Source organism: Lissotriton vulgaris, chromosome 1_1 (assembly GCF_964263255.1).
Source record: "Lissotriton vulgaris chromosome 1_1, aLisVul1.2, whole genome shotgun sequence".
Classification (NCBI taxonomy): domain Eukaryota; kingdom Metazoa; phylum Chordata; class Amphibia; order Caudata; family Salamandridae; genus Lissotriton; species Lissotriton vulgaris.
This window is the reverse complement of record NC_141685.1, coordinates 760,403,911-760,429,629: the sequence shown is the minus strand read 5'-3', so window position 1 is coordinate 760,429,629 and position 25,719 is coordinate 760,403,911. Positions and strand designations below refer to the sequence as shown.

Below are 25,719 nucleotides of genomic sequence, written 5' to 3'. Positions count from 1 at the left end.
GGTCAGGGTGGACTTGACCATATTCCAGGGAACTCTTATGAAGTTTGTTAGCTGGAGGACGTAACCTTAAGGAGAAAATGTCCTCATCCTCTCCCAAGGCATCCCTCTCTGTGGGGGGTGGATGGGAACATTTAATATAGAGACTATATAGTGTTATTAGGATGTGATGGTCTTATGACCCCAATTCACCAACACGTGTCAGCCCTATACTAAGGGCATAAGAAGGTCCCAGTCTTTTGTCAGGGTGAGTTTGTAAATATGTCACTCCCCTAATGACTTGTCTTACAGGTCTTTTGTGTGAGGCAGCAAACTGTGTGGCTACAAAACTTGCTACTTAGGGTTGTACCTGTTAAAATAAAATTAAAAATGTGAGGATCTATGCCATCATATGATACAACATTTATGACACACACTTGTCTCCACTTTGCATGCTTATTTTCATGCTAGAGAATTTACTCACAATTAGTATTACATAACTAGTGTTTAATTAGTCCCATACACACATATATATCAAGAATAGCGTCAAAATCCTTCTTCAGTAGAATTGTGCTGTTAAAGTTACATAGTTATTAGTTAGACAATCATACAAGACCCTATCTGGGGTTTTAAATTAGCATAGAATTCACCTAGAGGTGTCCATCTATACACGTTACCTTTAGGCGCTAATTTGCATGTCACTCACGTCAAATGCTGGAGATGAATGTCCCTGTACACAAAAGATAAGGCACTTACTTCTTCAAGGGTCCCTACCCATTCCGGCTGGGCTCGAGGACTATTTATACTGCGCACCGGTTGCACCTACCCGCTACAAACCGGGGGAGCAGAGGCTAGTAGGTCTCGTAATGGGGTTGAGGACAGTCAAAAACCTGGACAGGCAAGCATGGATCTCTGTGCCTTCAGTGGAGTCCCTGGTGTGACACTCAAGTTTTTTTTATTGTTTTTCGTTTGTTTTAAAAAAGTGCAAAAGCATGAGCTTCTTGGCAATAAAAAAATAATGCCCCTGTCCCCAAGAATTTGTCTCTGTGCATTCGGGGTCTAGTGTACATTTTCAGATCAAAGTGTTGTCACTTTGAACTTATGACCTTGTTGTGGGATGGGCGTCATAAGTGATGTAATATATGAGGTCATAAACAGTACATGATGTGGGAGCAAATTATAGTCCACTAAACTATAACTGTATATTTCAATGGGTTTTGGGGTGCTTTAACATCAGCTCATGTCTCATTCCAACACCTAACAATATCATCACTTTGTCCATTTTTTTCAACACATTTTGTTTTTTTTGTGTTTTTTAACACAAGTTAAGGTTTTGGCACCAGGTAATTTCAGCATAAAGTGGTATTATTGTACTGGCCTACAGCGACAAATGACTGGTCACTGAAGTAAATTTGTTTCAGACGTCATTTAAGGGTCTCATTTCCCCTGGACCCTCGCCTGTTGACAAACATGCTGCAGGTCCAGGTAAAAATGTTCTGTAGTACCAAGTGCTTGATTTGTAAAAAAGAGAATATGTGCCAGGGTCAAAGATATTTCTCAGAAGGCCACTGCCGCTTGCAACAGCCACTGTCCCTGCCAAATGCCAATGCCACTGATTACGATCGCATTGCCACAGATGTGACAATTTGGACTCTTGGAGACCACCCAAAGCTGGAAGATTTGCCTGCGTTATTATGTTTTCTTTTAATGCCTATTGAGTTAATAAACAGAGCCACCAAGTGGTGGACTGTCATGAATGCGGGTATGCCTGTCTGAGGGGTTTACTGTTTCTTATATTGTGGTTGTGGGTTTTCAATTCTGTTGTGTAGGTGTGTAGTTTTGTTTGAAGTGTTGATTTTGCAGTGGCGGCCAGTGAGTTTAATTGGTGGTTAAATAATGTCCAAGTGTTTTGATGAGCTGTGCGAAGATATTGGTTGTATTTTTTGGTTGTGCGTCGGCTGCTTTTGATTGGCGGGTGGGAAGGCATTAGCGCAGAGGTCTTCAAACTTTTTTATGCCGAGACTCCTTTGCCAAAAGTTTTTGGCATAAGGAATCCCTTCTGACAAAGATTTCTAGAACCCGGTACACCTCACCATTGACCACTATCAACAACCATAAACGTCCCTAATTCACACAGCAAATAACTTTTGCGGTGGGGAAATAATATTAAAGAGTGTGTAGCAAACCAAAGGCCAGTAAGCGTGGGGGTGTAGTCAACGGTGTAGCAAAAAACAAAGGTCCTCATTTATGAGAAATTGGCTTAGGGCAGGGCGTACACCAATGTACAAGGGCAGGAATGCACCGTATTTATAAAATGCAATATATTCCTGTACTTTTCCCTTGTGTTGGTGCGCAACTTGCTGCCTAGCACCAACATAGGCAGGATTGTTTTTGTGCAGGAAGGAGCACCTTTCTTAAAAAAAACAATCCTGAGAGGCGTTTTTCTCTTTCTATGTGAGCTTCAGAATGTAGCACACATGGAAAGAGAAATAAAAACATTTCTCCTTCTTATGACGCCGCTGAGGAGGCTTCGGTTTTTTGAGCTGCCCTAGGTTTACACAATTTTGTAAATATGGGGCAGCTTCAAAATCCATGGTTGTTGCATGGAAACCTCACGCAAAGCCCATGGAACCCCTCCTTGATGCAGAGTAAGACAGGTCAGTGACTTGCGCTGCTATGTCTCATATCTATGAGGCCATGCAAAGCCGTGCAGGTAGCTTTGCACCGCTTCGTAGGTATGATTGAGACGCTTGTGCCACCGGAGGCTCAAAAAAAGAGATGCTCTGGTGATGCAAGCCTCTCATAATTACACCCCAATATATGTTGCAAGTTTTTTAGGTCTTTCACCATCAGATAAATACATATAAAATAATGGTCAGCGTAAATGAAAAATACATTTTAAAAAGTTGTTACTGAGTGGGAAATGCACTGTAGTACATTATGAAACCTCTATTAGTTAATGTACTGCAGAGGTCTGTGTGTAACCAGAGAGCCACAGAATTATATCTTGATTTGTGCAGTGGATAATAGTGGCGTGTATTTTTAGTGCTATGAGGTCACAGCATGTGACAGAAAGCACTGTAAATATGAAAGTAATTATTTTATACTTGCATTACACACAGTGTAAGATAGACTGCTACAAAATGCGCAAAAAGTGTTATGATAAAATGGTGCTCCCAAAATGTAGATTTTAGTAATACCAGTGCGTATGTAATGCAATTTTTTTTTTACATAAGAGTCCCTTCAACACCTCCTTAGGGGTACTAAGGGCTGTGTAAATGCAGTTACAATTAAAAGCATGCACATCACTGCCCAGTTAACTCTTTGCACTACCACTCAAAAACCTCAAATCTTTGTAATCACAAGGCCTGGAGTGATTGCAACAATTAAAGTCAGAACCAGCTCCCAAGCACCCTTTACACTTGAAGATTAACTAATAGCGCACAATTGCATTTCATTCAGGCAAGCAGGCATCCTGGCATGAAGGCTTTTCACACACTATACACTTATTGAAACTTCATCTGATAATGATCTAAATTAGCCATCCCAGGAGGGCTGTCTTTTTCCAAAAGGAAAGCAACCATTTTCAAATGCAGGCATAAGTGAAGCTTGGAAATGTGGGACCCCCTTCCCAGGACTACACGAATCTTCTGGGGGTCGTGCCCAATAGATTGAAGACCTCTGCATTAGCATATGGGTGGATTTTGTGCTGTTGATTTTAGTGCGTGGGTAATGACAGTGACATGGTACTAGTAATATTTTGTTGTACCCCCTCCTCTGCAGCGAGTGACCGGGTGCATCCTGTCCAACGTGAACACGCCTTCCGTGACCCCCGTGGTCGGCCAGCCACAGAATGAATCCCCTCAGCCAGTTTACCAGAACAACAACAATGTCGCCCTTACCAAGCCCACAGCAGGTGAGTTGTTCCAATCTACCTCTGCAGAGACAGGGGGAGCAAATATTTTTCACTAGCACTTAAGCCTGGCTGATGAGAGGTTAAACCCTGAAATTGGTCCCTGGATGCTGTTTCCGCCCAGAGCAGGGTCAAGACTGATTTGCATATGGCTGGGTTTAAACTGGAATGGCATGGAGAGCAAAAACAATAAGGGATTTAGGCCCAGATCTCTGTCCCGGAGTGAATGTTTGACATTGTTCAACTTTCTATCCATCAATTGTTCTTTTTGCATTTGTCTAACCACTTGGACACTTAACAACTGTGTTGGCTTTAATAAAGTCCCACTTGTTGGGATCAGCATATTTGGTCCAAATCCCACTTCCCAGCCCCTCCCGCAGTGATATTTGTTGTGTTTGTGATCTTAGAACGCACACTTTTATAACAGATACCACTTGCTTCCACCCATTCGGCATGTTTCTTTTCCACGTTTCTACTCAGTCATGACCCCACATTATTGTCAGTTTCCCCTTGCCTACTCGTTGTAGTTTTTCCCGTGTTTGTGTTCATTATCCCAGGTTTTTGGGGCCATAATATCAAGAAAGGGAGATACATTATCGCCTCTTTTATGGGCAGGAAACTGCAGCTAAAGCGGCGATAATGTGCTTGATAATATGCCCTTGTGAATTCCCATAGAAGCCCAGGTTCTGGTGTTAACCTGGGCTTCTATGGGAATTCACAAGGGCATATTATCAAGCCCATTATAGCCGCTTTAGCGGCAGTTTCCTGCCGATAAAAGTGGCGATAATATATCTCCCTTTCTTGATAATATGGCCCGTAGTTCCTTCAGTAATATAGAACGGGCTGGACATTGTCATATTTATGCCTGACCCACACAGAGATGTACACTGCCATACCTATGACTCAAAGATGTGCACTGCCATACCTATGCCTGTCCCACACAGAGATGTACACTACCATACATATGCCTGTCCCACACTGCCATACCTATGCCTGTCCCACACAGAGATGCGGACTGCCATACCTATGCCTGTCCCACACAGAGATGTACACTACCATACATATGCCTGTCCCACACTGCCATACCTATGCCTGGCCCACACAGAGATGTACACTACCATACATATGCCTGTCCCACAATACCATACCTATGCCTGACCCACACAGAGATGTACACTACCATACATATGCCTGTCCCACACTACCATACCTATGCCTGACCCACACAGAGATGTACACTACCATACATATGCCTCAGAGATGTACACTGCCGAACATATGGCTGTCCCACACTACCATACCTATGCCTGACCCACACAGAGATGTACACTGCCATACATATGCCTCAGAGATGTGCACTGCCATACCTATGCATGTCCCACACTACCATACCTATGCCTGTCCCACACTACCATACCTATGCCTGTCCCACACTACCATACCTATGCCTGTCCCACAAAGAGATGTGCACTGCCATACCTATGCCTGTCCCACACAGAGATGTACACTACCATACATATGCCTGTCCCACACAGAGATGTACACTACCATACATATGCCTGTCCCACACTGCCATACCTATGCCTGGCCCACACAGAGATGTACACTACCATACATATGCCTGTCCCACACTGCCATACCTATGCCTGGCCCACACAGAGATGTACACTACCATACATATGCCTGTCCCACACTGCCATACCTATGCCTGACCCACACAGAGATGTACACTACCATACATATGCCTGTCCCACAATACCATACCTATGCCTGACCCACACAGAGATGTACACTACCATACATATGCCTGTCCCACACTACCATACCTATGCCTGACCCACACAGAGATGTACACTGCCATACATATGCCTCAGAGATGTACACTGCCGAACATATGGCTGTCCCACACTACCATACCTATGCCTGACCCACACAGAGATGTACACTGCCATACATATGCCTCAGAGATGTGCACTGCCATACCTATGCATGTCCCACACTACCATACCTATGCCTGTCCCACACTACCATACCTATGCCTGTCCCACACTACCATACCTATGCCTGTCCCACAAAGAGATGTGCACTGCCATACCTATGCCTGTCCCACACAGAGATGTACACTACCATACATATGCCTGTCCCACACAGAGATGTACACTACCATACATATGCCTGTCCCACACTGCCATACCTATGCATGGCCCACACAGAGATGTACACTACCATACATATGCCTGTCCCACACTGCCATACCTATGCCTGGCCCACACAGAGATGTACACTACCATACATATGCCTGTCCCACACTGCCATACCTATGCCTGGCCCACACAGAGATGTACACTACCATACATATGCCTGTCCCACAATACCATACCTATGCCTGACCCACACAGAGATGTACACTGCCATACATATGCCTGTCCCACACTACCATACCTATGCCTGACCCACACAGAGATGTACACTGCCATACATATGCCTCAGAGATGTGCACTGCACCTATGCCTGTCCCACACTACCATACCTATGCCTGTCCCACACTACCATACCTATGCCTGTCCCACACTACCATACCTATGCCTGTCCCACAAAGAGATGTACACTGCCATACCTATGCCTCAGAGATGTACACTGCCATACCTATGCCTGTCCCACACAGAGATGTACACTGCCATACCTATGCCTGTCCCACACTGCCATACCTATGCCTGTCCCACACTGTCATACCTATGCCTGTCCCACACTGCCATACCTATGCCTGTCCCACACAGAGATGTACACTGCCATAACTATGCCTGCCCCACACTGCCATACCTATGCCTGTCCCACTCTGCAATACCTATGCCTGTCCCACACAGAGATGTACACAGTCATACCTATGCATGTTCCACACTGCTATACCTATGCCTGTCCCTCGCTGCCATACCTATGCCTGTCCCACACAGAGATGTGCACTGCCATACCTATGCCTGTCCCACACTTCCATACCTATGCGTGTCCAACACAGAGATGTACACTACTGTACCTATGCCTGTCCCACGCTGTCATTCCAATGCCTGTCTCACTCAGAGATGTACACTGACATACATATGCCTGTCTCACACAGAGATGCACATTGCCATACCTATGCCTGTCCCAGACTGCCGTAGCTATGCCTGTTCCACACTACCATACCTATTCCTGACCCGCACAGAGATGTACACTGACACACCTATGCCTGTCCCACACTGCCATACCTATGCCTGACTCACACAGAGATGTACACCGACATACCTATGCCTGACCCACACAAAGATGTTCACTGACATACCTATGCCTGTCCCTCACAAAGATCGACACTGACATACCTACGCCTGTCCCACACTGCTAATCCTATGCCTGTCCCACACACAGATGTACACTACCATACCTATGCCTGACTCACACAGAGACCTCCACCGTGCAGACATTCCTTCAAGCAGGCAGACTCTCGGTACAGGACAGTCTCCCCCCTAGCCTTCTCCCTGTCCTTAGTGCTCTGAGCCATACAAGCAGTGGCTCTGCTTTAACCTTGCCTGTCTGGAACGGACAGGGTCTGAGAGTAGAGCTAATTTCTGAGGTGATCTGACAAATGGCACATATGCAGGGGCACTGGAATTATGAAGCAATACAGAACCAGATTATGCAGCAGGGTAGACTAAATTACGTTCCAAGAAATGCCAGATTACGCTGCATAATCTGGCACATTCTGTGGCAGTGTTGTTTCTCTGTCTTGACCTGTCTTGGCAGTTCAGGCTGCACTGTTCCCATGAGGAACAGGGTCATCCTGTCTGCCCCAAACATTTGGATGGACTTTTGGGCCTCCTCATCCTCTTTAACACGGTGATGGGCTCCTCCGTGGTAGCCTCGAAGCAAGATAAATGTGTGAGACTCATATCGCTCAGCTAAACATAGGACTTGAAGTCCTGCAATTACTCTATACAATGCTGAATATTGATTTGGAATTTCGAAGGGGGCTCTGCTGTAAGCATGAGCGAATTTTGCGGATCTCGCGTTCGCGAATTTTGCGGATTTGCGGATTCGCAATCCGCGAAATCCGCGAATTCCCGCGAATTTGCGGATTTTTTTTTTTTTGTGTTCGCCCGTGTTTCTGCCAGTTCGCGAGGGTTTTGTACACTTTCGCAAATTGCGAACTTACCTGTCGGGTCGCAAGTTTCGCGAACTTGTTGTTTCTACGTGTCCAGCCTGTTTGGGACACTCTTCTTCATCACTGCCACTCTCTGTCACCACTGCCACTCTCTGACTACTCATGCCACCCTCTGGCCCACCCATGCCACCCTCTGTTTCATCACCACACCCTCTGGTTGTCCAGTGTACATTATTTTCGGCAAAGCAAAGCACACCTTCCCTGCCTCAAGTGACCTGAATTAATTTGGGGCTGATTAATGTGTCACAGAATATTTTTTTAGCTGGCACCTGCTTCCTTAGTGCGCCCTGATTAGTGATCTTTTGCACTTGCTAAGTGCTTTCATTGTTGCAAAATTAGTTACAACACCTGCCCTGCCCCAACTGACAATAATGAATTAGGGGCTGATTAATGGATTTTAACTTCCAGCCTGGCTCCTGCTTGTCTCCCTTAGCTGTAATTCAGGACCTTTGTGGCATATGTGTAACTATTCTGAGGTTCAGAGCAGGGTCACATAATAGTTTCAACTGGCAACTGAACTCTGGAGGGGCCCCTCAGGAAGCACTACAGGAAATGGCTACTAATGATGAGCCTGAACTTTTGAACCTGGTAAGTAGTTACTTTCAGTTTTGCTAAGATCGTATTTCTGCAATTTTGCACTTATTCGCGGGGCGCGAACTCACGCGAACTCACGCGAACAGTGCGAGCAGTGCGAGCAAAATCCGCTGCTCGCGGATTTGCGGATTTTGCGGGAGATTCGCAAATCTCGCGGATTGCGGATTTCCCGAAAATCCGCAAAATCCGCGAGCGGAACGGATTTTCCGCCCATGCCTACTCTGCTGTGAGTCTCAGGCAATGAGCAAATGTAGTTGACAAGATACTGGAGTGAAGTAAGACATTACTGGATATGGCCGAAGTAACAGGACTTTCTTAACTATCTAGGCAGAACCAAGACCATAACGCCTGACTCAACACAATGAGATCCAAGCTCACCCAGACCTCTAGCGGGTGAGTGGAACTGAGCATTAGAACTGAGAGAATATCCACCAAGGTGTGGGATTCAGTAGTAGAGGACGCACAAGGTGAAAAAACAGTTAGCAAAGCCAGTGATGCCCATCCTGCACAGGAACTTCTTTGGTCTTAATTTCATGAGTAGAAAGTCAAGTGACTCTAGTAGAAGCTACCAAAAAGGTTAGACGCTGGAAAAATGTCACCCTAGTGTTACTGTAGTATGGGGGAGACTTTGATACACCCACTCTCGCCTCCCCAATTTGAGGTGGGTGGGACAAAGAGGGCAATTTCTCACCATGCGGCATTTTTGCCTACAGGACATACATAAACCCCATCTTCTACGTCTCCTGCATTCTTTACAGAATCAGAAACATGCAGAGTACCTTACAGCACCAGGGCCAGACTGGGAACCAAAACCGGCCCTGGCAAAGTGCTCGGCTGGCCCCACCGGCGTTAGGTGTGCGGCCAAGCTGTTTGCCACGGCTGGTTTCGGTCGATTTCGTTACAGCGGCCGATATTGCAGCTAAGCTGCAAAACGGCCCTGTAACAAAATTGGCTCCCAGGGACCCAAAAGTGGCCCCAACCCTGGCGGCCCACCGGGGAATTAACTGGTGCCCGCTACTGCAAGTCCGGCCCTGCACAGCACAGGTACCTCTGAATCATCCAAGGAGGAAGCACATGTCTAGGAACTTTCCTGCACAAATACAATCCTTTGAGGCTTTTTCCTCTTTCTATGTGAGCCGAAGCATGCAGCACACGGGCAAAGAGGAAATAACAAGGAGAAATAAAGATATTTCTTCTCGTTACTGGCCCCCTGGAGTGGCGTAGCATTCTGACGCATTTCTTCGTCTACCAGTATTGGTAAATCTGTGAATGCTTCAGAATCCATGGGTGGATGTGTGGGACCACCCATGCTCCACCCATGGAGCGCCTTCCTGGGGCAGAGTACCAAGCCACATAGGGCCACGCAAGGTGGCCTTGCATGGCTTGGTAAATAAATCTCATTATAGGTTTTACTTCACTCTGCGCACCCTCGCATGGAGCAATGGTGGGGCAAAACCTTGATAAATATGCCCCTGAATATGTTCTGGCCAATTTATATCTTGCACTATTTGATGGCATTTGTTCATGGGGGTAAAACTGTTCTTTTATTTTTGCATTTTTATTTAGCGAACTCAACCCGAAAATGTTGGAACGCTTGACATGAGCACTACTTACATTACACAAGGACACATTCATTTTTTTGTTATTTTTTTTTTAGGAACAGAGATATTTAGTTATTTGAACGGAATCACAGGATGTTGTACTAACGTGAGACTTGAACCTGGATCCCCAGTGATAAGCGTGGCTCAAATCCACCTGAGCGACTTACCTCACTCATATATCATTGCCATATAATAAGCCAGCCGGACAGTGGAAAAGAATTTGTAAAACATTTATTAGGCCATAAGACTCTCATGAGAGGGCCCCGTCCGACTTCACCCCAAGGAGTGCGCCGAGAGGACTAACTCATCTCATCACGACAATACATTATAAAATGTTACAGTACAGTAGACACGCCCATAACGGAAAATTACTAGGCTGAGAAGGATGAACAATGAACTCATACAAGAGGCATCTGCACCTGCAAAAGCAACATGGTTATTTCCCCTCAAGGCCACAGAGCCGAGACTCTGCTCCTCCCGAGCATGAGAACATTACTGATTAGACTTTCGTTATTTGTTTCGGCCACAGTTAGCTGAGAAACGAGAAATGCTGCGTTCAGGGTTTTTTTCAGTTCCTACGGGAGGGGGTGAGTGCAGCTTAGACGCGAAGACATGCTCCCAAAATGGTGACACACAGGCTAAGCTAAGAGAACTGACTAATGAAACATGCATAAATGAATAATGAATTTGTGAATACACAAGCAAATATATCATCAGTTAGACACACCATGCTAACTCATAGGACTATGTTTATAAGGGTAAGGCATCGAGAATACGAAATCTATCACCAGTTCCAAAGTCGGCAGCTCTGGCCGCTATGCAATATGCTCTCCTATCCTTTTTCCAAAGCCACATCCTCTCCCAAAGCACCTTCTTATAAATCAAATTTGGCTGCTTCAGTAGCATGTACCTGATCAGTTCTTTTGTGTACCGACTTGAAGACGATCAAGAAGGTTGGCTAGTCATCAAACATAGCATGGGATCCCTATAAGTAACTAAAGGAGTAGCCATGTCAGGGCATTCCTAAATGCGTTGCTGATAATGTAACCAGCTTTATCCCTAACTGTACCGAGGGGGGCAGTAGGTAAATTGAATAGCACAGGCATTAAGGAATTGCGTAACGTTTCAGGTATGTCCATCAAATTTATCACCACCCAGAATTGCTAAGGGAGGTTCTAAGGTTATGTTTTCACAGGCTGCAGGCTTTTGGCAGATGACTTATTTTTTCAGTAAGCAGTCATATGATCCTGCAATTGAGCCATTTCAGAAATTGTTTAGCATTATAACCTGGCAAGTGTTGGCCCAAATCTGTAAGGCTGTAAAAATATGCTAGAAGAACTAACAAAGAGGCGGGATACTTAACAGGAGAAGGAAATTATTTATTCTGGACTCTAAAAAGAGGAAGAATGCATAAGCTAAAATAACTTCTCCAAATTCAGATAAGAAGACAAACCCAATGACAGTAACTACAAGAAAAAGAAAAAAGGGCAAACTAATGTCAGTGCATGCAAAACAGAGCCAGAAACAAGGGAATTAAATGCAAGGGAACAATGATCATGATAAAGATAGAATTTTTAAGAGTTGAAATGCACACCCTTGCTGATTACTTAGCATTTTATAGAGGGACCATTATACACTACCACCTGTCACCAGTACACAATTGTGGACCATGTTTCATTAGAAGAGACAACATGTAGTCCCCTTGTAGAACTGCCTTGATGTAGTGGGTGCATTAATGCATTTCGCTACTGTATCGTTGTGGCTTACGGATTCCCCTGTCCTGCGTTACCTGCCCATAACAGCCAGCATTGAGCTCCTGCACCCAAGATGTTCTGGGAAGACACAACAAGTTAAGAAAGTGCCAATGAGGAGGAAAAGCAACAAGGGGTCATGTGCCCCCATGAAAGTAGAGGTGCCCTATTCAAGAATCCTGGACACCAGCCACCTTCTGCGCCTACCTAATAGAGACACTAGCGGCAGAATCTAGAGCCAAAGGGAGACATAGTTGACAGCAGGGAAGGGAGTGAGACAGCCACAGGTGCAGTGACCTGGAAATATATATGCAAAAAACACAAAAGGAAATTGATCCTTAAGCATCATGAGCAGGTCGATTTTTACTTCCAGTTTAACAACCATTGCAGGACTGGGACTGGAACCCATCTCGGTTGGCCAGTACATGGAACTCCAGAGGTCCACACTTGCACCCACCCTCAATTCTTCTGTTTTCTCTATATTTGATCATTCGTGATCTGCTTTGTCGGAAATCATTAGCTGCTACAGGCTTGATTTCCAGAAGTAATTTGAGTGTCACTAGAGCAGGTGTAAAATCGAAGAGTGGCTGAGGAAGCTCAGAGAGCCATGTAGGCAGTGAAAATGTGGCAAATGTGCACACATTGCAAGTTGAGGAAATCTCAGAAGAAAAAGGAGGCATAGGGATTTGCTGGGAATTGTCAGACTATAAAGTTCTCAACCTGCTGAGTGCTGAACTACCAAAGCTGATAGCCCGAAGTCTAGCGTATAACAGACTAAGATCAACAGTGATCTGTGTTGTAAGATTCTGAGATGTATAAGCACTTCGGTATGTTTAGCAAAATAGGAAGGAGAAGGGTTCCCATTGGGAATTGCTTTTCCCTATTTATACTAGCAAGATTATGGCTAGGGATTTGACGATAGAGGGCACATTAACTGCTGCAAGATAGCATCTCCGACCAGTGGTCTAAGCCTCAATGAGCCTGAGAGCTAACCTTTGACAAGCCTAACTTTTATCCCCAACATATGTGAACAAATCAACTATAATACCTAATAAAATAGTCAGCAGTAATCTCCTCTAGGAAATAAAGTAATATTGAAAATATGCAAATATATATATTTTTTAACTTCTTGGCCCAGCAGATCCATCAAGCGTTCAACCATGGTGGACAGTGGCAATGTGGAGTTTCATTGCTTGTGCCAACTATGCAATGTAATGTTTGGTATATAGAGGAGAAACGTTGACCATGCAACAAAAAGGAAGCTCTGATGAACTGTGCGAGCTCTGGGACTCTCTATAGTAGCAATAACCTCATTTGAAAAAAAGATATCAGAAAGAACTCTATCTAAATCTGAAAATTTTAGTGATCATCCTACAAAATTGAGGGAGTGATCAGCAGTTCCCAGCAATACTGATAAAGCAACATTGTGCCCGGCAAAACTGAACAAACCAGTAACGTTTTCCAACAAAATGGAATAAGTGACAGATATTTCCCAACAAAACTGAATAAATATACATTAATACCCCCAAAAATGTATTGCATTCATAATCATTCTCAAAATAACCGAACAAGTTGACAACAATGTCAACAAAACTGAAGAGTCCAGCAATAGCTTCTGTCAAAACTCTACGCATCAATGATGATTCCCAACAAAGCTGAATAAATCAAAAATCTTGCAACTTCTATGTCTTTGTTTCCATTAGGAGTTTAATACATGGAAGGATGGATAGCAACCAGTAGAATTTCTATTACTGAACCAAACTTTCTTTTGTCTTCCTCCAAGTGTAAATATCCTTGTTACTGACAGAAGTGCCCTGTAGCCTTTGTGAGACTTTTTGAGTGTTAAGTACGAGGCAGAGGTGTGGAGAAGGTAAAGTGGGTTTTATTATGTGGTAAGAATTACACCCACGACCTGGGAGCGTCCAGCCCTGAGTGTGGGACACAAGTCAAAGATAAACATTAATACATATAACAACAGCGTGGTCTCGCGTATGTGCGACACCACCAATGATGTAAAATTAATGTGGTGTCGCAATAAGGAGAGACCACCGAATCTGAATACATGCTAAAGAGTGCTTTATATATCCTCCAATCCTTTACTGTGTGGTGTTTAGGTGGTGGTTAGTCAATACCACTAGAGTTGATCCCTTATCAAGACTCAATCGTTGCTCAATCTGCTTATGGTCCAGAGATCATGGCCAGCTAGAGTCCAGGAGCTGTACCAAGATAATCAGAATCAATTCTAATATGTGTTTATTAACAAAGAGAACCAGCGAGACGTGGCCAGGGAAGGGACCAGCCAAGACGTGTCTCTACAGAGCTCCATCTCCGAACCACGCCCTTCACCCTTAAGCTGGAGTGAAACGGGGCTGCCCACACAAACATTGTAAGATATGGGGTCCTTGGTTCGATTCCTTTGGGCTCCAGGGAATGTAATGTATATCCTCATTTGGTCTTTTGACCAATAGGTCACAGTTGATTGTGTTGTTTTTCCTGATTTGTTTTCTGTGTCTGTTGATTGTCTTGAAAATCCATAAAAAATATTTTATCAAAGAAAAAATAGAGTGCAATTTGTCGAAACTGGCGAGGCGGCAAGCTACAACTGGTCCTGCTGTCGGCAGAGCCAACAGGAGGTCCCACGGCCCCTGTCACACCATAAAAACCGGCAACCACAAAACGCACCTCCAGGAGCAGCAACATGGAGGCTGCCATAGGGGGTGAGGTGCCAGACAGGGGTAACCTCACTTAAACACCCCCAACCCAAAAGCCCCAGGGATGAAAAATAAAATCGTAAAATTATTTATTTTATTTTTCATGCCCCGTCCTGAACATAGTGTTAGGACGGGAGTGGGCCAATGCTGAGTGACAGCAGCAGAGTGGAGGGTGGGCTGGCTGTGCACTGTTTAAAGTATGCATGTCTTTTTGGCCGGCTGTCTTGCGACGTCTTGGGGTTGACGGGCCATGAACTAAGGTGTGCCGGCTACCCAAAAACAGGTGGCCCATCTTTTCCTAGCCACCCGCCTAGCCAGCGCTATATAAAACTCTTAAATAAATAAATAAATAAGCATTGCCCAGCTATTTAACCAACAGCAAGCGTCAACACTTAACATAGGGTGGGGTAAGGTATGTGTGAACTCACAAATCCAGTACGTATACCTGTCTGTTAATGATGGACACCAATCAAACACAGTCGTGGACGTATATTTATTTAGGCATAAGCCTGAGAGATGCAGAGCATTTCAGCATCCAAGTACACTCTGTCAGACACAGCTGATGCAATCCATTTATACAATTTAAACATCATTGACATATGTTGAAATAGCTGAGTCAGATGTGTGCACAAAAATATGTAAGTTGCACTGAAGAAAGTCTTTAACAGGAATCTTATCAAAACATGAATACACTGATGAATGCTGAGGACAGGTGCGATTTCGACATCTGCTGTTTGTCGTCCTTTCTTATCTACCTCACATCTACCTGATCCTTAAGTTCTGAAAAACAAAGGAGAAGCTACAAGAATAAACAGTTCATGGACTTTTACCCTCCTATGCCTAACTGTAAAAGCCATGGTTTATACAGCTCCAGGGTTTATGAAATCACAGTGAACACAACAACTTAATATATGGTTAACCAATATCACTTTTCTGCTCCTATAAATGGTCGATATACGCAATGGAGAAACTAACAATTAAACCCAGATCTATGACTGGGAGTGAATGTTTGCATTGTTCAACATTCTGTCCATCATCTGTTCTTTTTGCTTTTGTCGCCGGAAGTTGGAAGGGTATGCCCAGACGTGGGTCCGTGCGCACCGTGCCACTGGATTCAAGCTAACCTGGCTGATGAGGAATGATACAACAAAATCAGTCCCAGGATGCTTGTTTCCAATCCAGGGAGGACCTAGCCTGGCAGTTCTGGCTGAACTGTTCCCATGAGGAGTAGGGTCAAGGCTGATTTGCATATGGTTGGGTCCAAACTGGGGTGGCGTAGTGAGCAAAAAAACAATGGATCGTGACTGGGGTGAATGTTTACATTGTTCAGCATTCCGTCCATCATCTGTTCTTTTTGCATATGAAGAAACTAGGGGCACTCCTTCGGGACAGAGTTCTGAAATTTGAGAAAATATGGCACCTGTTAGGAATTTATATAAACTGGGAACAAAGGATAGGGGGAATCCAAATGATAATGCTGCAGGGCGTTGTGTGTCTCGGGCATTTGCGAGATGCTTCCCTATCAAACAGGCGCTGCAGTATCGGAGGTCTGAAGTGAAAATTAAACGAAGATACTTTTGCAGGCTGTGGTTGGGGCGAGGCCGGCCCGGAGCGGGCGGACATTAGTTGATACTGTACATGGTGAATGCAGTTAATGGTCTATACTTTGTTTAATTATGAACAAAACATTGTAAAACAAATAGAAATGTGATGCGTACCTGTGGACACCCTTGTCCTTTCCCCATTAAACCCAAAATAAAGGTGGAAAAAAATAAGAAAGGGACCCACCGACTGACAAACCATAGTTTAAGTCCCTGCTTAGCAGAACGTATAAATTGAATTTGCATTTTTTCAGGTCCTCTTGATTAGAATGATAAGAAAAGTTTTAATATATACTTTCTTTAAAAGTGTTGCCTTTGTTTCCGTTCTACTGTGCTCACTATCTTGTATTTGTCCACTCTTACAGCAAAGATTCTGGGAAAGGTTGGAGAAGGAATAAGCAGAATATGCTGTGTGCGTCCCCCCATGGAACGCTTCACATTTGTGGGTAAGATGATTCACATCATGAAAAGTGCCTCCTTTGTCACTTAGGCATGCCTCTTTCTCAAGAGTTAACTTCCTCCCCCAATTTATGTCTGTCTTTCTTTCTTCCTTCTCCCTCTATTCTCTCTTTGCCTATTCATCTTGCCCTTATTCTGAATCCCACCACAATATAAGCAACTCTCTTTTTCCTTGCCTGTCCTGCTCTGTCTTCTCTCACAATCACAACCATATTGGCTATTTATCGCTCACCCCGTCCATCTGACAAAATGTACTATATTTCTTGTGCCGCATTTTTCTTTTCATTTATAAATTCTTTTTCTGTTTTACCATTCATTTCCGTATTATGCCCACTTCTTTTTGCAGTTATCACTGTGTGTTTTCCTTCTCATAAGCTCTATTTGTTAGTCTTTCTCTCCATCACTCTTTGATATCTTCTGATCCATAATCGGATTTGTTCTGAACGCAACTGCCTCTGTTTCTTATAATCTCTTTTCTGATTTTTTTATGTCATTCTGTCTCTAACACTCTTTTTGCTAAAGCATTCCGCGTTGAATACTGTTTTTACTTCTCTTTCTTTATACCCATCTTTATGTCAGTTTGCTGTTCTCTTGTCCCTAATTGATAATCCTTTTCCTATTTGTCAACCTGTTTCGTCCTTACTCAATTAATCTGTTCACGTTTTATCTTCATCCATTTCAAGATCATTATTCTCTCCCTCAGTTTCTCTCCCTATGTCTGTATCTCCCTTACCCACACTATATCTGCTTTTGTACTGTTATTAAGTACCTGAATTTCAAACTTCGCTCTCAATCACTCGCTGTGTCTTACTGCTTTCTTCCATCTTTCCCTAGATGAGAACGCCAACCTGGGGACTGTGATGAGATATGAGGAGATTGGTGAGTTTTTGGGTGTATTCCTTTCTACTGCCTGGAAAGGACTTTCACAGATTTAACAAAGAAGCCTCAATTACCTAGTAAGAACAAATGACCTTCAAGAGAGTCCATAATTAAAATCCTGGAAGCAATAGTGCGATAACATGGGATTCTCGTCAGAATGTCAGAGTAGGCAATTCCATTCAGCATCTGCACTCTGGACAATATTATGAGGTCCATCTTATAAGGCAGTAACACGACCACATTGGTCACGCACTAGCCAGGCCACTGGAATTATGCAGCAGGGGAGGACAATATTATGCGGTAAGGTTGACTAGATTATGTGGCAAGAAAAGACTCTGCGTGGCGTAATGAAGCACATCTTCTGATAGTGTTACTTCATTATTTTGTCATTTCTACATGTTAACACTGTCTGTGCTAAGGTTTCATTTCATTAGTACCAGTGTAACACAAATACCTCAAAAGACACCAGAGAGGTAATCAGTGAACCTTATGAAGGGCCTTCAACTGCACTACAACACAGAGAGTTTTTTGTAACTTTTGATCTGTTTGAGCTGCAAACACATTTTTGTTAAAACCTCCAGATTATGCAGCAGATCATGGATTATGTGGCAAACACAGCAAATCCATAAATATGCACACAAATAAACGCTGCAGCCACAAAATCACATAATTCCAGCAGCCCTGTACACTGGTCACCTTCTGGGGCCACATTATTCCCTAGATCTGTGTTGTAAGGCTGATGTGTCAGCAGCAGTGCAGGGCAAGCGGCAACTCTTTCCAGTCTCCTTCCTAATGTGTCACTACATATCGCCCTTGTGCAAGTGCAGTTGTCTTGTAGACTATATCACCTCATCTCTAGTTTGGAAAACTCAAGACTAATACATAGCTGGTGAAGACTAAGAAGCATATTTATGAAGGAGTTGCATCGCTCTTTCGCCACGCAATGGGGCATAAGGGTGATACAACTCCAAAATTTGATTTATCAAACCACGCAAGGCACCTTGCATGGCTTGATAAATCCAGAGTAATGCAACACGGTGCAAATCACTGCATTGCGTTTACCACGCATCCACCCACGAATGTTGGCACATTCCCAGATTTACCATCAGTGGTAGTCCTGGGGATGCGTTAAAACGCTATGCCTCCCAAGGTGAGGCGTAACGAGGAGAAATATCTTTATTACTCCTCGTTACTTTCTCTTTCTATATTTGGTGCATTCTGCAGCACACATAGAAAGGGGACAATGCCATCTGGGATTATTTTTGTCTAGAAAGGTGCCCCTTCTTGCACCAAAACAATCTTACTTACAACGCAAAGAGACTTGCACCAGGGTGCAAGGGCGCCTGCGTTGAGGCTAAGCAACCAAAAGAGATCCTTTGCCAGGAAAGGACATGAATGTGTTGTATTATGTCAAATGCAGCACATTCCTGCCCTTTCACGCATAGCAGCACAGCAAGGTGGCTTGCCGCGCTACTTGAACGTTTGATAGTTGTGGCCCTAAATTGCGATACATGAGGACGATGGAGTATGTGAGATAAGATGACCACTAGGGGCCTTGTTATAAGATCTATTTTTGCCCTTTTCCACCCCCTTACATTTTCGCATACCATAGTGGGATTAGTAGATCTGGGCGAATGAATAACCCAGGAGGATTATGAGTGGGATCTGCATGGTCACTCCAGAAATGTACTGGTGTTTTGGGAATAACAATTCACCAAGAGGTTTCAGCTGCAGTCATAATTTCATCACCATCTGAATTTAAAGACCTCACATAATGAGTGCCAATGAGGGGGAAAAAACAGCACAAGCGACAGCTATAGATAACCATAAAGAGAAGAATAAGGCAGTCAGGAAGGGAAAAGAAGAAACATAGTAAAGAGAGAAATAAGGCACCAATCGTAGAAGAGTGAAACAACTAAAGGAACAAATACACACTCATGGGTACATGGCCTGTAATAAGACTCTAGGCCTGGTTTAGATTTTGCCGGGTGGCCCGTCCTTTTTGAGCGACAGAGTAAATTACTCCGTTGCCCTTATGGAATTGCCACTCACCAAATTTTGAAACATCTGCCTGCCCAGCGGACATTCCAAACATTGACAGAAAGCGCCATCAAGGTGGTTCCTGCCAATGCATAGTAACTTGATAGAGCCGTATGGCAAAGTTACAATATATCTTTATTTTCAAGAGGAAAATTGCAAAGTGGGCTTTCTATATGAAAAGGAAAAAACAGTGCCCTCCTCGCCATGGGAGTTCCTTCTCCTGGCGAGGGGGACATTGAGCACTGTTCAATGCCCCTTACTGCCAGGTTTTCCCTGGAGGTGACAGACATTGAAAAACGGTTATATATCTGCCCATTTAAAGTAGTTGGGCGGGCATATAGCCAAACCTCTAACCTCCCTTACTCCATTAGGCTGTTGGAGGAGTTTGGCGATATTTACTCCGTCTTCAAACTATGGTCCACCTGCATTTAAAAAGGGTGGGCTGACCACAGTATTGGTGGAGAAGGAACTCCATTGATGTGGTGCCTCCACCAAGGTCTAAATCAGACCCTTTCATTTTCAGGGAGCCCTTAATCTGATAGCATTTGTGCCCTTCCTGATGTAAGCATTTTTGCATCTTTTCTCTTTCCTCAGAGCTCCGGATCTTACTCCTCTGTGGCAGTGACCTGCTGGAGTCCTTCTGCATTCCTGGCCTCTGGGTTGAGACAGATGTGAGTCCATCTTCTTCCTTTTGAAACTTGCCTTTCTCTATTTTTAATATAATTCATGGCTGTGTTCTGCAGTTACTGCTCAGTATTTATTACTCAGTTCCACACTACTGCCTCACCCTTTCCTGTCTTTTATATATCTTTTTATGGATACCGAATGTTCATAAAAACCTGTTCGGAATGGAAGCATTGACAAAGGTTCAGATGAAAGAAGATGTGTAATTGTGAAGGCATTGGGGAATTATATGAAAAAAGATGGTTAGGAGACGGTGCTAGCCCAAAGTTGCCCGAAGGTTGCACCCCCAGATGTATTTTGATTATTCATAGTTAGAATTATGACTGAATAAAAGTGTATTTTTGATAAGTGAAAACATTAAACAATCACCGTGTTGCCTCAAATCATTAATACAAATAAAAAATACATAAAAATGTTAAAATCCAGTTATTTCCTTCAATATCTTCAATATTTTTACTGCTAAATCCCACAGTTTTGTGACTTTCTTTAAAACTTGCGAGTTCTTGTTTTTCAAGCTAAACAATATGGCTTTGTCCCAAGTACGAATTCCCACCTTTATAAAAAGGGGGCGCATCCAATACTTCCTTTGCATTCTACATCAAACTCCCCCTTGAGTTGAGTTGCAGCTGCTTAATAGATTGGTAAGTATTTTCTCTCCTAAATTACATAACCTAAGCAAAAGAAACCGAATTCGGAAAATCTTACATCTGATGTTACGATTTAGTGCAGTTGTAATGTAGTCATGAAGTTTCCTCACATTGCAGAAATACAAGGCACACTCTGTGTATTTATTAGTGGATACTTTAGAAGCATCCATAATCCTAGATAGACACATAGTTGCCTGCCCACAGGCTCCTTAAAAGATCAGAATGTTGTGGAACTATCCAACAAGAGCCCAATTCTAAAACATTTGGATCCCTTTTATGGTGGTAAGACCAGGTTTTGGAAGCAGATCAGAGTAGGAATTTGCTGACAGTTCCCTGGACCACATATTCTCTTCTGTTTCCTTAAGATGGTGGGTTTGACCCTGACAGCTTCGCTTTTTCCTCTACAGATGGAAGTCATAGTTGGTGACTTTGGCATAGTTGTGGTGCCGCGAGATGGCACAGACACCGACAGGATCATGAATCATTCCTCAGTGCTTCGTAAGTACAAAGTAAGTGCAAAATGGCAGACCACACCCTTTGTAAGTAGAAAACAAAGTTGCACTGGGAGAGTCTCAGAAGCCTGGCAGGGGACAGAGTGGTGAGTTGAGCGCATGTCACTGAAAATGACATATGCAGGCTGCAGAGTCTGGGCCCAGTGAGTTAGCATTGGTGGTTGAGTGTCTGCTACAGGGATCTAAGTGGGACCTGCAGACCATGGGTTCCAATACAAGCGGTATGGTCTAGCGCAGGGGTCTCCAAACCGGTCCTGGAGGGCCAGATCCATGCCAGATTTTTTAAATTACTACATGTATCTCAATGGGGATATCCAAAAATTCTGGAATGGATCCGGCCCTCCAGGACTGGTTTGGAGACTCCTGGTCTAGCGGCTCATCTTGGTTTTGATGCTTATTGATGATTATTTAAGCAGGTATATAACAAAAGTATGTTATCAATCCAGAAATAGTAATTCAAAGAACAGAGAACATTTATACATGGGACTCAATTGTTTTCCAAGCATGAATATGAAGAAATATTCCAATATGCCTTTCATATTTGTCAAAAGTGGAATGCTAATGAGAGAGTGGAGGAGAGTGGTGTTCAAGGAGAAAGAGTTTTAGTTCTCTTATGAAAGTAGTGGACAGCAGGCGGAACAGAGTTATAGACCTTGATGCATACCTGAGAATGAATGGTCTAAGGTATGTTTTTTTTTTGAGACCTGGGATTCCAGAAGAAGGGTGGCCGAACTTTGAATCTAGTGGGGGCTTCAGACATCTTTGGTTATTTGGCCAGATAGTGGAAGTGATCAGAGTGTAAAAGATTATGCACTGGGCAAGCCACGCAGTAAGGTGATCTTCCATCAATAGGAAGGCAGCTTTGATAGTACAGTACCGGAGTAATGCAATCATGGCATCCAAACAGTGAGGTCAGTCTGGCGGCGACATGTAAGTAGGACATAAAAGGAGCAATGTTGATTTTTGGTATGCCTGATAGAAGGGTGTAGTACAAGACCTACTCTCTCTACTGTCGGCATCTTTTCTCATTTTTCTGAACGCAAACCATACCAAGTGAAAAAGCTTCATGCCAGCCAGCAGTTCTGTAACTGAACCTGGAGCTCCCACCAGCCATGGAATCCTGGAACCCATGAACTTAGGCGGTTCCTTAAAGTAAACTAGAACAATAACATGACATGTAATATTACAACACTTTGCCTTCCTTGTTTGTGAAATTATAACATTAGAAATAAACACAACATAAAGAAATCAATTGTGGGTGAGAATGTTGGATGGTTCGATGTGAAATAAGGAAAGGGAAAAATTAAACTGCATTAATATAATAAACGTAACAGTAGAAACATATGATTCATGAATAGAAAGTAAAATTCCCCAAGGAATGGAGCTTATAGCTGAGGCTTACCTAACATAATAAGCAAACCTAACTGGTGCCCTTCTTGTCCTGGTTCAATTGGAGTTTGACCGGACGGGCGCGTTTGCGGTTGCAATATGCAGGCTTTACTATGCCTGTAAGTACTCCGAGGGTTCCCTCCCTGCATAATACACTGGAGAACATTTCCTGCACTACAAGTCCGTTATTGAAAACTAACATAAAAACTTCTAAGCCCTGATGAAGTTCCCCTAGAGGGAATGAAACGCTTTGCTTACCATAGAAATTCCGTATGAAATTACAAATAAAGAACTTTTTTGATACTACCTACAGTCTATTGGACTTCATTGCCTGGCGCACCACCATTTGTAGTAATCGGTTGTACACCAAGGTTCTACAATGCCTGATGCACAACTCTGCCCTCAATAGTCTAATTGCTGCAGCTGGGTGCCATTAGCCATTACCAAATATGATGGAACCCAAGGAAGTATTTCCCTTAGAACTCCTGTAGTGCTAGAAGTTGTTATAGAACTCTTAAATTCCACTTCCACTCACAGAGAGTGTGCATCCACCACAACCGTGGCAAACCTCAAATTGCAGGGCACAACATACATGGGCCAAGCATACTTTCTTCCGAAGGTGACCCAGGTCCTGAGTATGTGACTCTTCCCACCACCAATGTTCAGCCTCTTCTCACTTTTTTTGCTAACCCCACACTCATTTACTGTCAAAATAACTTCCTCAGACAACTTAGGCTACCGGAATATTTCCTTAATCTTTTTGACAGTTATTGAATGTCCCAAGTGGCATTCGCACGCAATGATGCATATTCTCTTCTTTAAGGAAGCAGGTGGTATAAACCTCTCCCCACGCACTAATATGGCATCACCTACCATGCTTCATTTCATAAGAACCTCCACAAACAGTCTCACCTGGGACTAACCGACCTTTCTCAGCCCCATCTCTGCTTAGTAATTTCCTTACCTTGACCAAGAGCTAATCTTTGTCTGGTTCCCGAGCCATTCATCTTTACTGACAGCCCCATAACCCACAGCCACTGTATCTTTAACAGAAGCCTCCAGTCCAATAATCAAGTGTGAATTGTACCAGTGCTTGGAATTCCTCTTTGATATACTGTTCTAGTAGGAAAGGTTTAATACCTCTGATAAATCTTAGTTGATGACAGGCACTGTTGACTGTGCTGTTAATGTGTTGGTGGAAATCAGGTTGATTACCAAGAGTGAATTTGAATGATTTGACTCTCTCAAATATGGACTGGTGCAATGTAGTATGTTGCTAGAATCGAGTCATTTATGTTCTGGGAAGGCTCAGAAATAAGGTAAAATGAGTAGGAACACTTTCAGCTGGAACTGAACTTGAGATGGTGAGCAGTCATCCCTATTTGGATGTGGTCAAGGACCCACAATGGTAGGCTTCATCTGCCGGGAGGGGCTGAAAGGAGGGTACAGTTAAATAGAGCTGAATGACATCAGCATATTGGTGGTATAAAATGCCATACTCTTTGATCATGTTGCCCACTGTTGCAAGCTGAGTATTATATTAAGGAGCAGCCAATGTTGAGTGCCTGAAAATGACTAGTTAGATATTTAAACTAACCTATTACCTTGCCTACCATGAAATAATTTAGGGCCGAATAAGGACAACATGGCTAACAGTGCCAGATCACCACAGAGAGATCTAGAGGGACCAGAAGTCATAAGCCACAATTGTCTAGAATACACAGCGCTTCATCAGTCATTTATAAAATGGTGGTTCCAGTTCTACTGCCAGCTCTAAAGCCAGACTGGAAATAGTCCAGATTATTGTCAGTTAGAACTTGTTTCATCTGGTTGATAACACGACTTTCTAGAATATTTATGAGAAAGGGTAAAGTCAAGACTGGGCAAATATTATTAATACAGACCGGCTCAGCAGCACTTTTTTTTAAAGAGGTGTTACTTGTGCCACTTTTAGAAAGTCTGGTAACACCTTTTGAGAGAGGGACAAATTAATGAGGTTGGTCCAATATGGGATTTAGTCTCAGACAGATTGCATGGCTGGAGTATGATAGTGGGCTGTTACATAAAACACACAAAAGGTGATGGAAGGAATGTTTGCAATAACTCTAACCATTGGGAATTGACAGTGGTTAGACTTATTGCAACCATCGACTTGTGTGCGTTATATGGACTGTCCTAAGTGACCAAGAGTATACACAGACATGGGTCCAATGCTCACTGTGCCACTGGAACTAAGCTATACTGGACTGATGAGCCCTAACAAGGGCAAAGATGGTCTTGGGTTGCTTGTGTTCTTGGTTAGGAAGGACATGGCCGGGCAGTGCGGTCTAGACTGTTTCCACTAGATCAGGGTCAAGACTGATTTGAATATGCCACTGTCCAAAGTGAAGTAGCATGGTATGCAATATAATGATTTCCTGTGATGCAGCCCGAGTAATTACCGGTGGCTGAGATTAATTCAAGCATTCCTTCCATCATTATTTTGTATACTTCATAACATGGTGCTACCTACACATTGCTGGTTGGTGAACTCTATTTGGATTTTGTATTATGCATTTTTTGCATTGCACGTGGTTACAGCTGGAAATGCAGTGATATGCCAGTGGTAGTGAACATGCTGAGCCTCTGGCTGTGGCACAAAACTCTGAGCTGGTGGATTATATATGGTTTACAGGTTTTCCTTCTCCAGTCTCCATTGGGGGATAGAGTGCCTTCTGCCACTGGCATGCTGGTATCTTGGGCAAAAGTGGGACATAGATGGGAGAAGTGG

The 25,719-nt window shown here is 43.6% G+C and overlaps 1 protein-coding gene across 1 annotated transcript in view; it reads left to right on the top strand.

Moving 5' to 3' along the window:
- The window catches only part of NMNAT2 (nicotinamide nucleotide adenylyltransferase 2), a 355,628-nt gene that overhangs the window by 326,279 nt on the left and 3,630 nt on the right, over positions 1-25,719 (top strand). Inside the window, exons 5-9 of the mRNA XM_086955693.1 lie at positions 3,760-3,892; positions 16,705-16,785; positions 17,633-17,677; positions 20,312-20,388; positions 21,456-21,557. Coding sequence (XP_086811819.1) covers positions 3,760-3,892; positions 16,705-16,785; positions 17,633-17,677; positions 20,312-20,388; positions 21,456-21,557 — 438 coding nt within the window. The remainder of the gene's footprint in view (positions 1-3,759; positions 3,893-16,704; positions 16,786-17,632; positions 17,678-20,311; positions 20,389-21,455; positions 21,558-25,719) is intronic.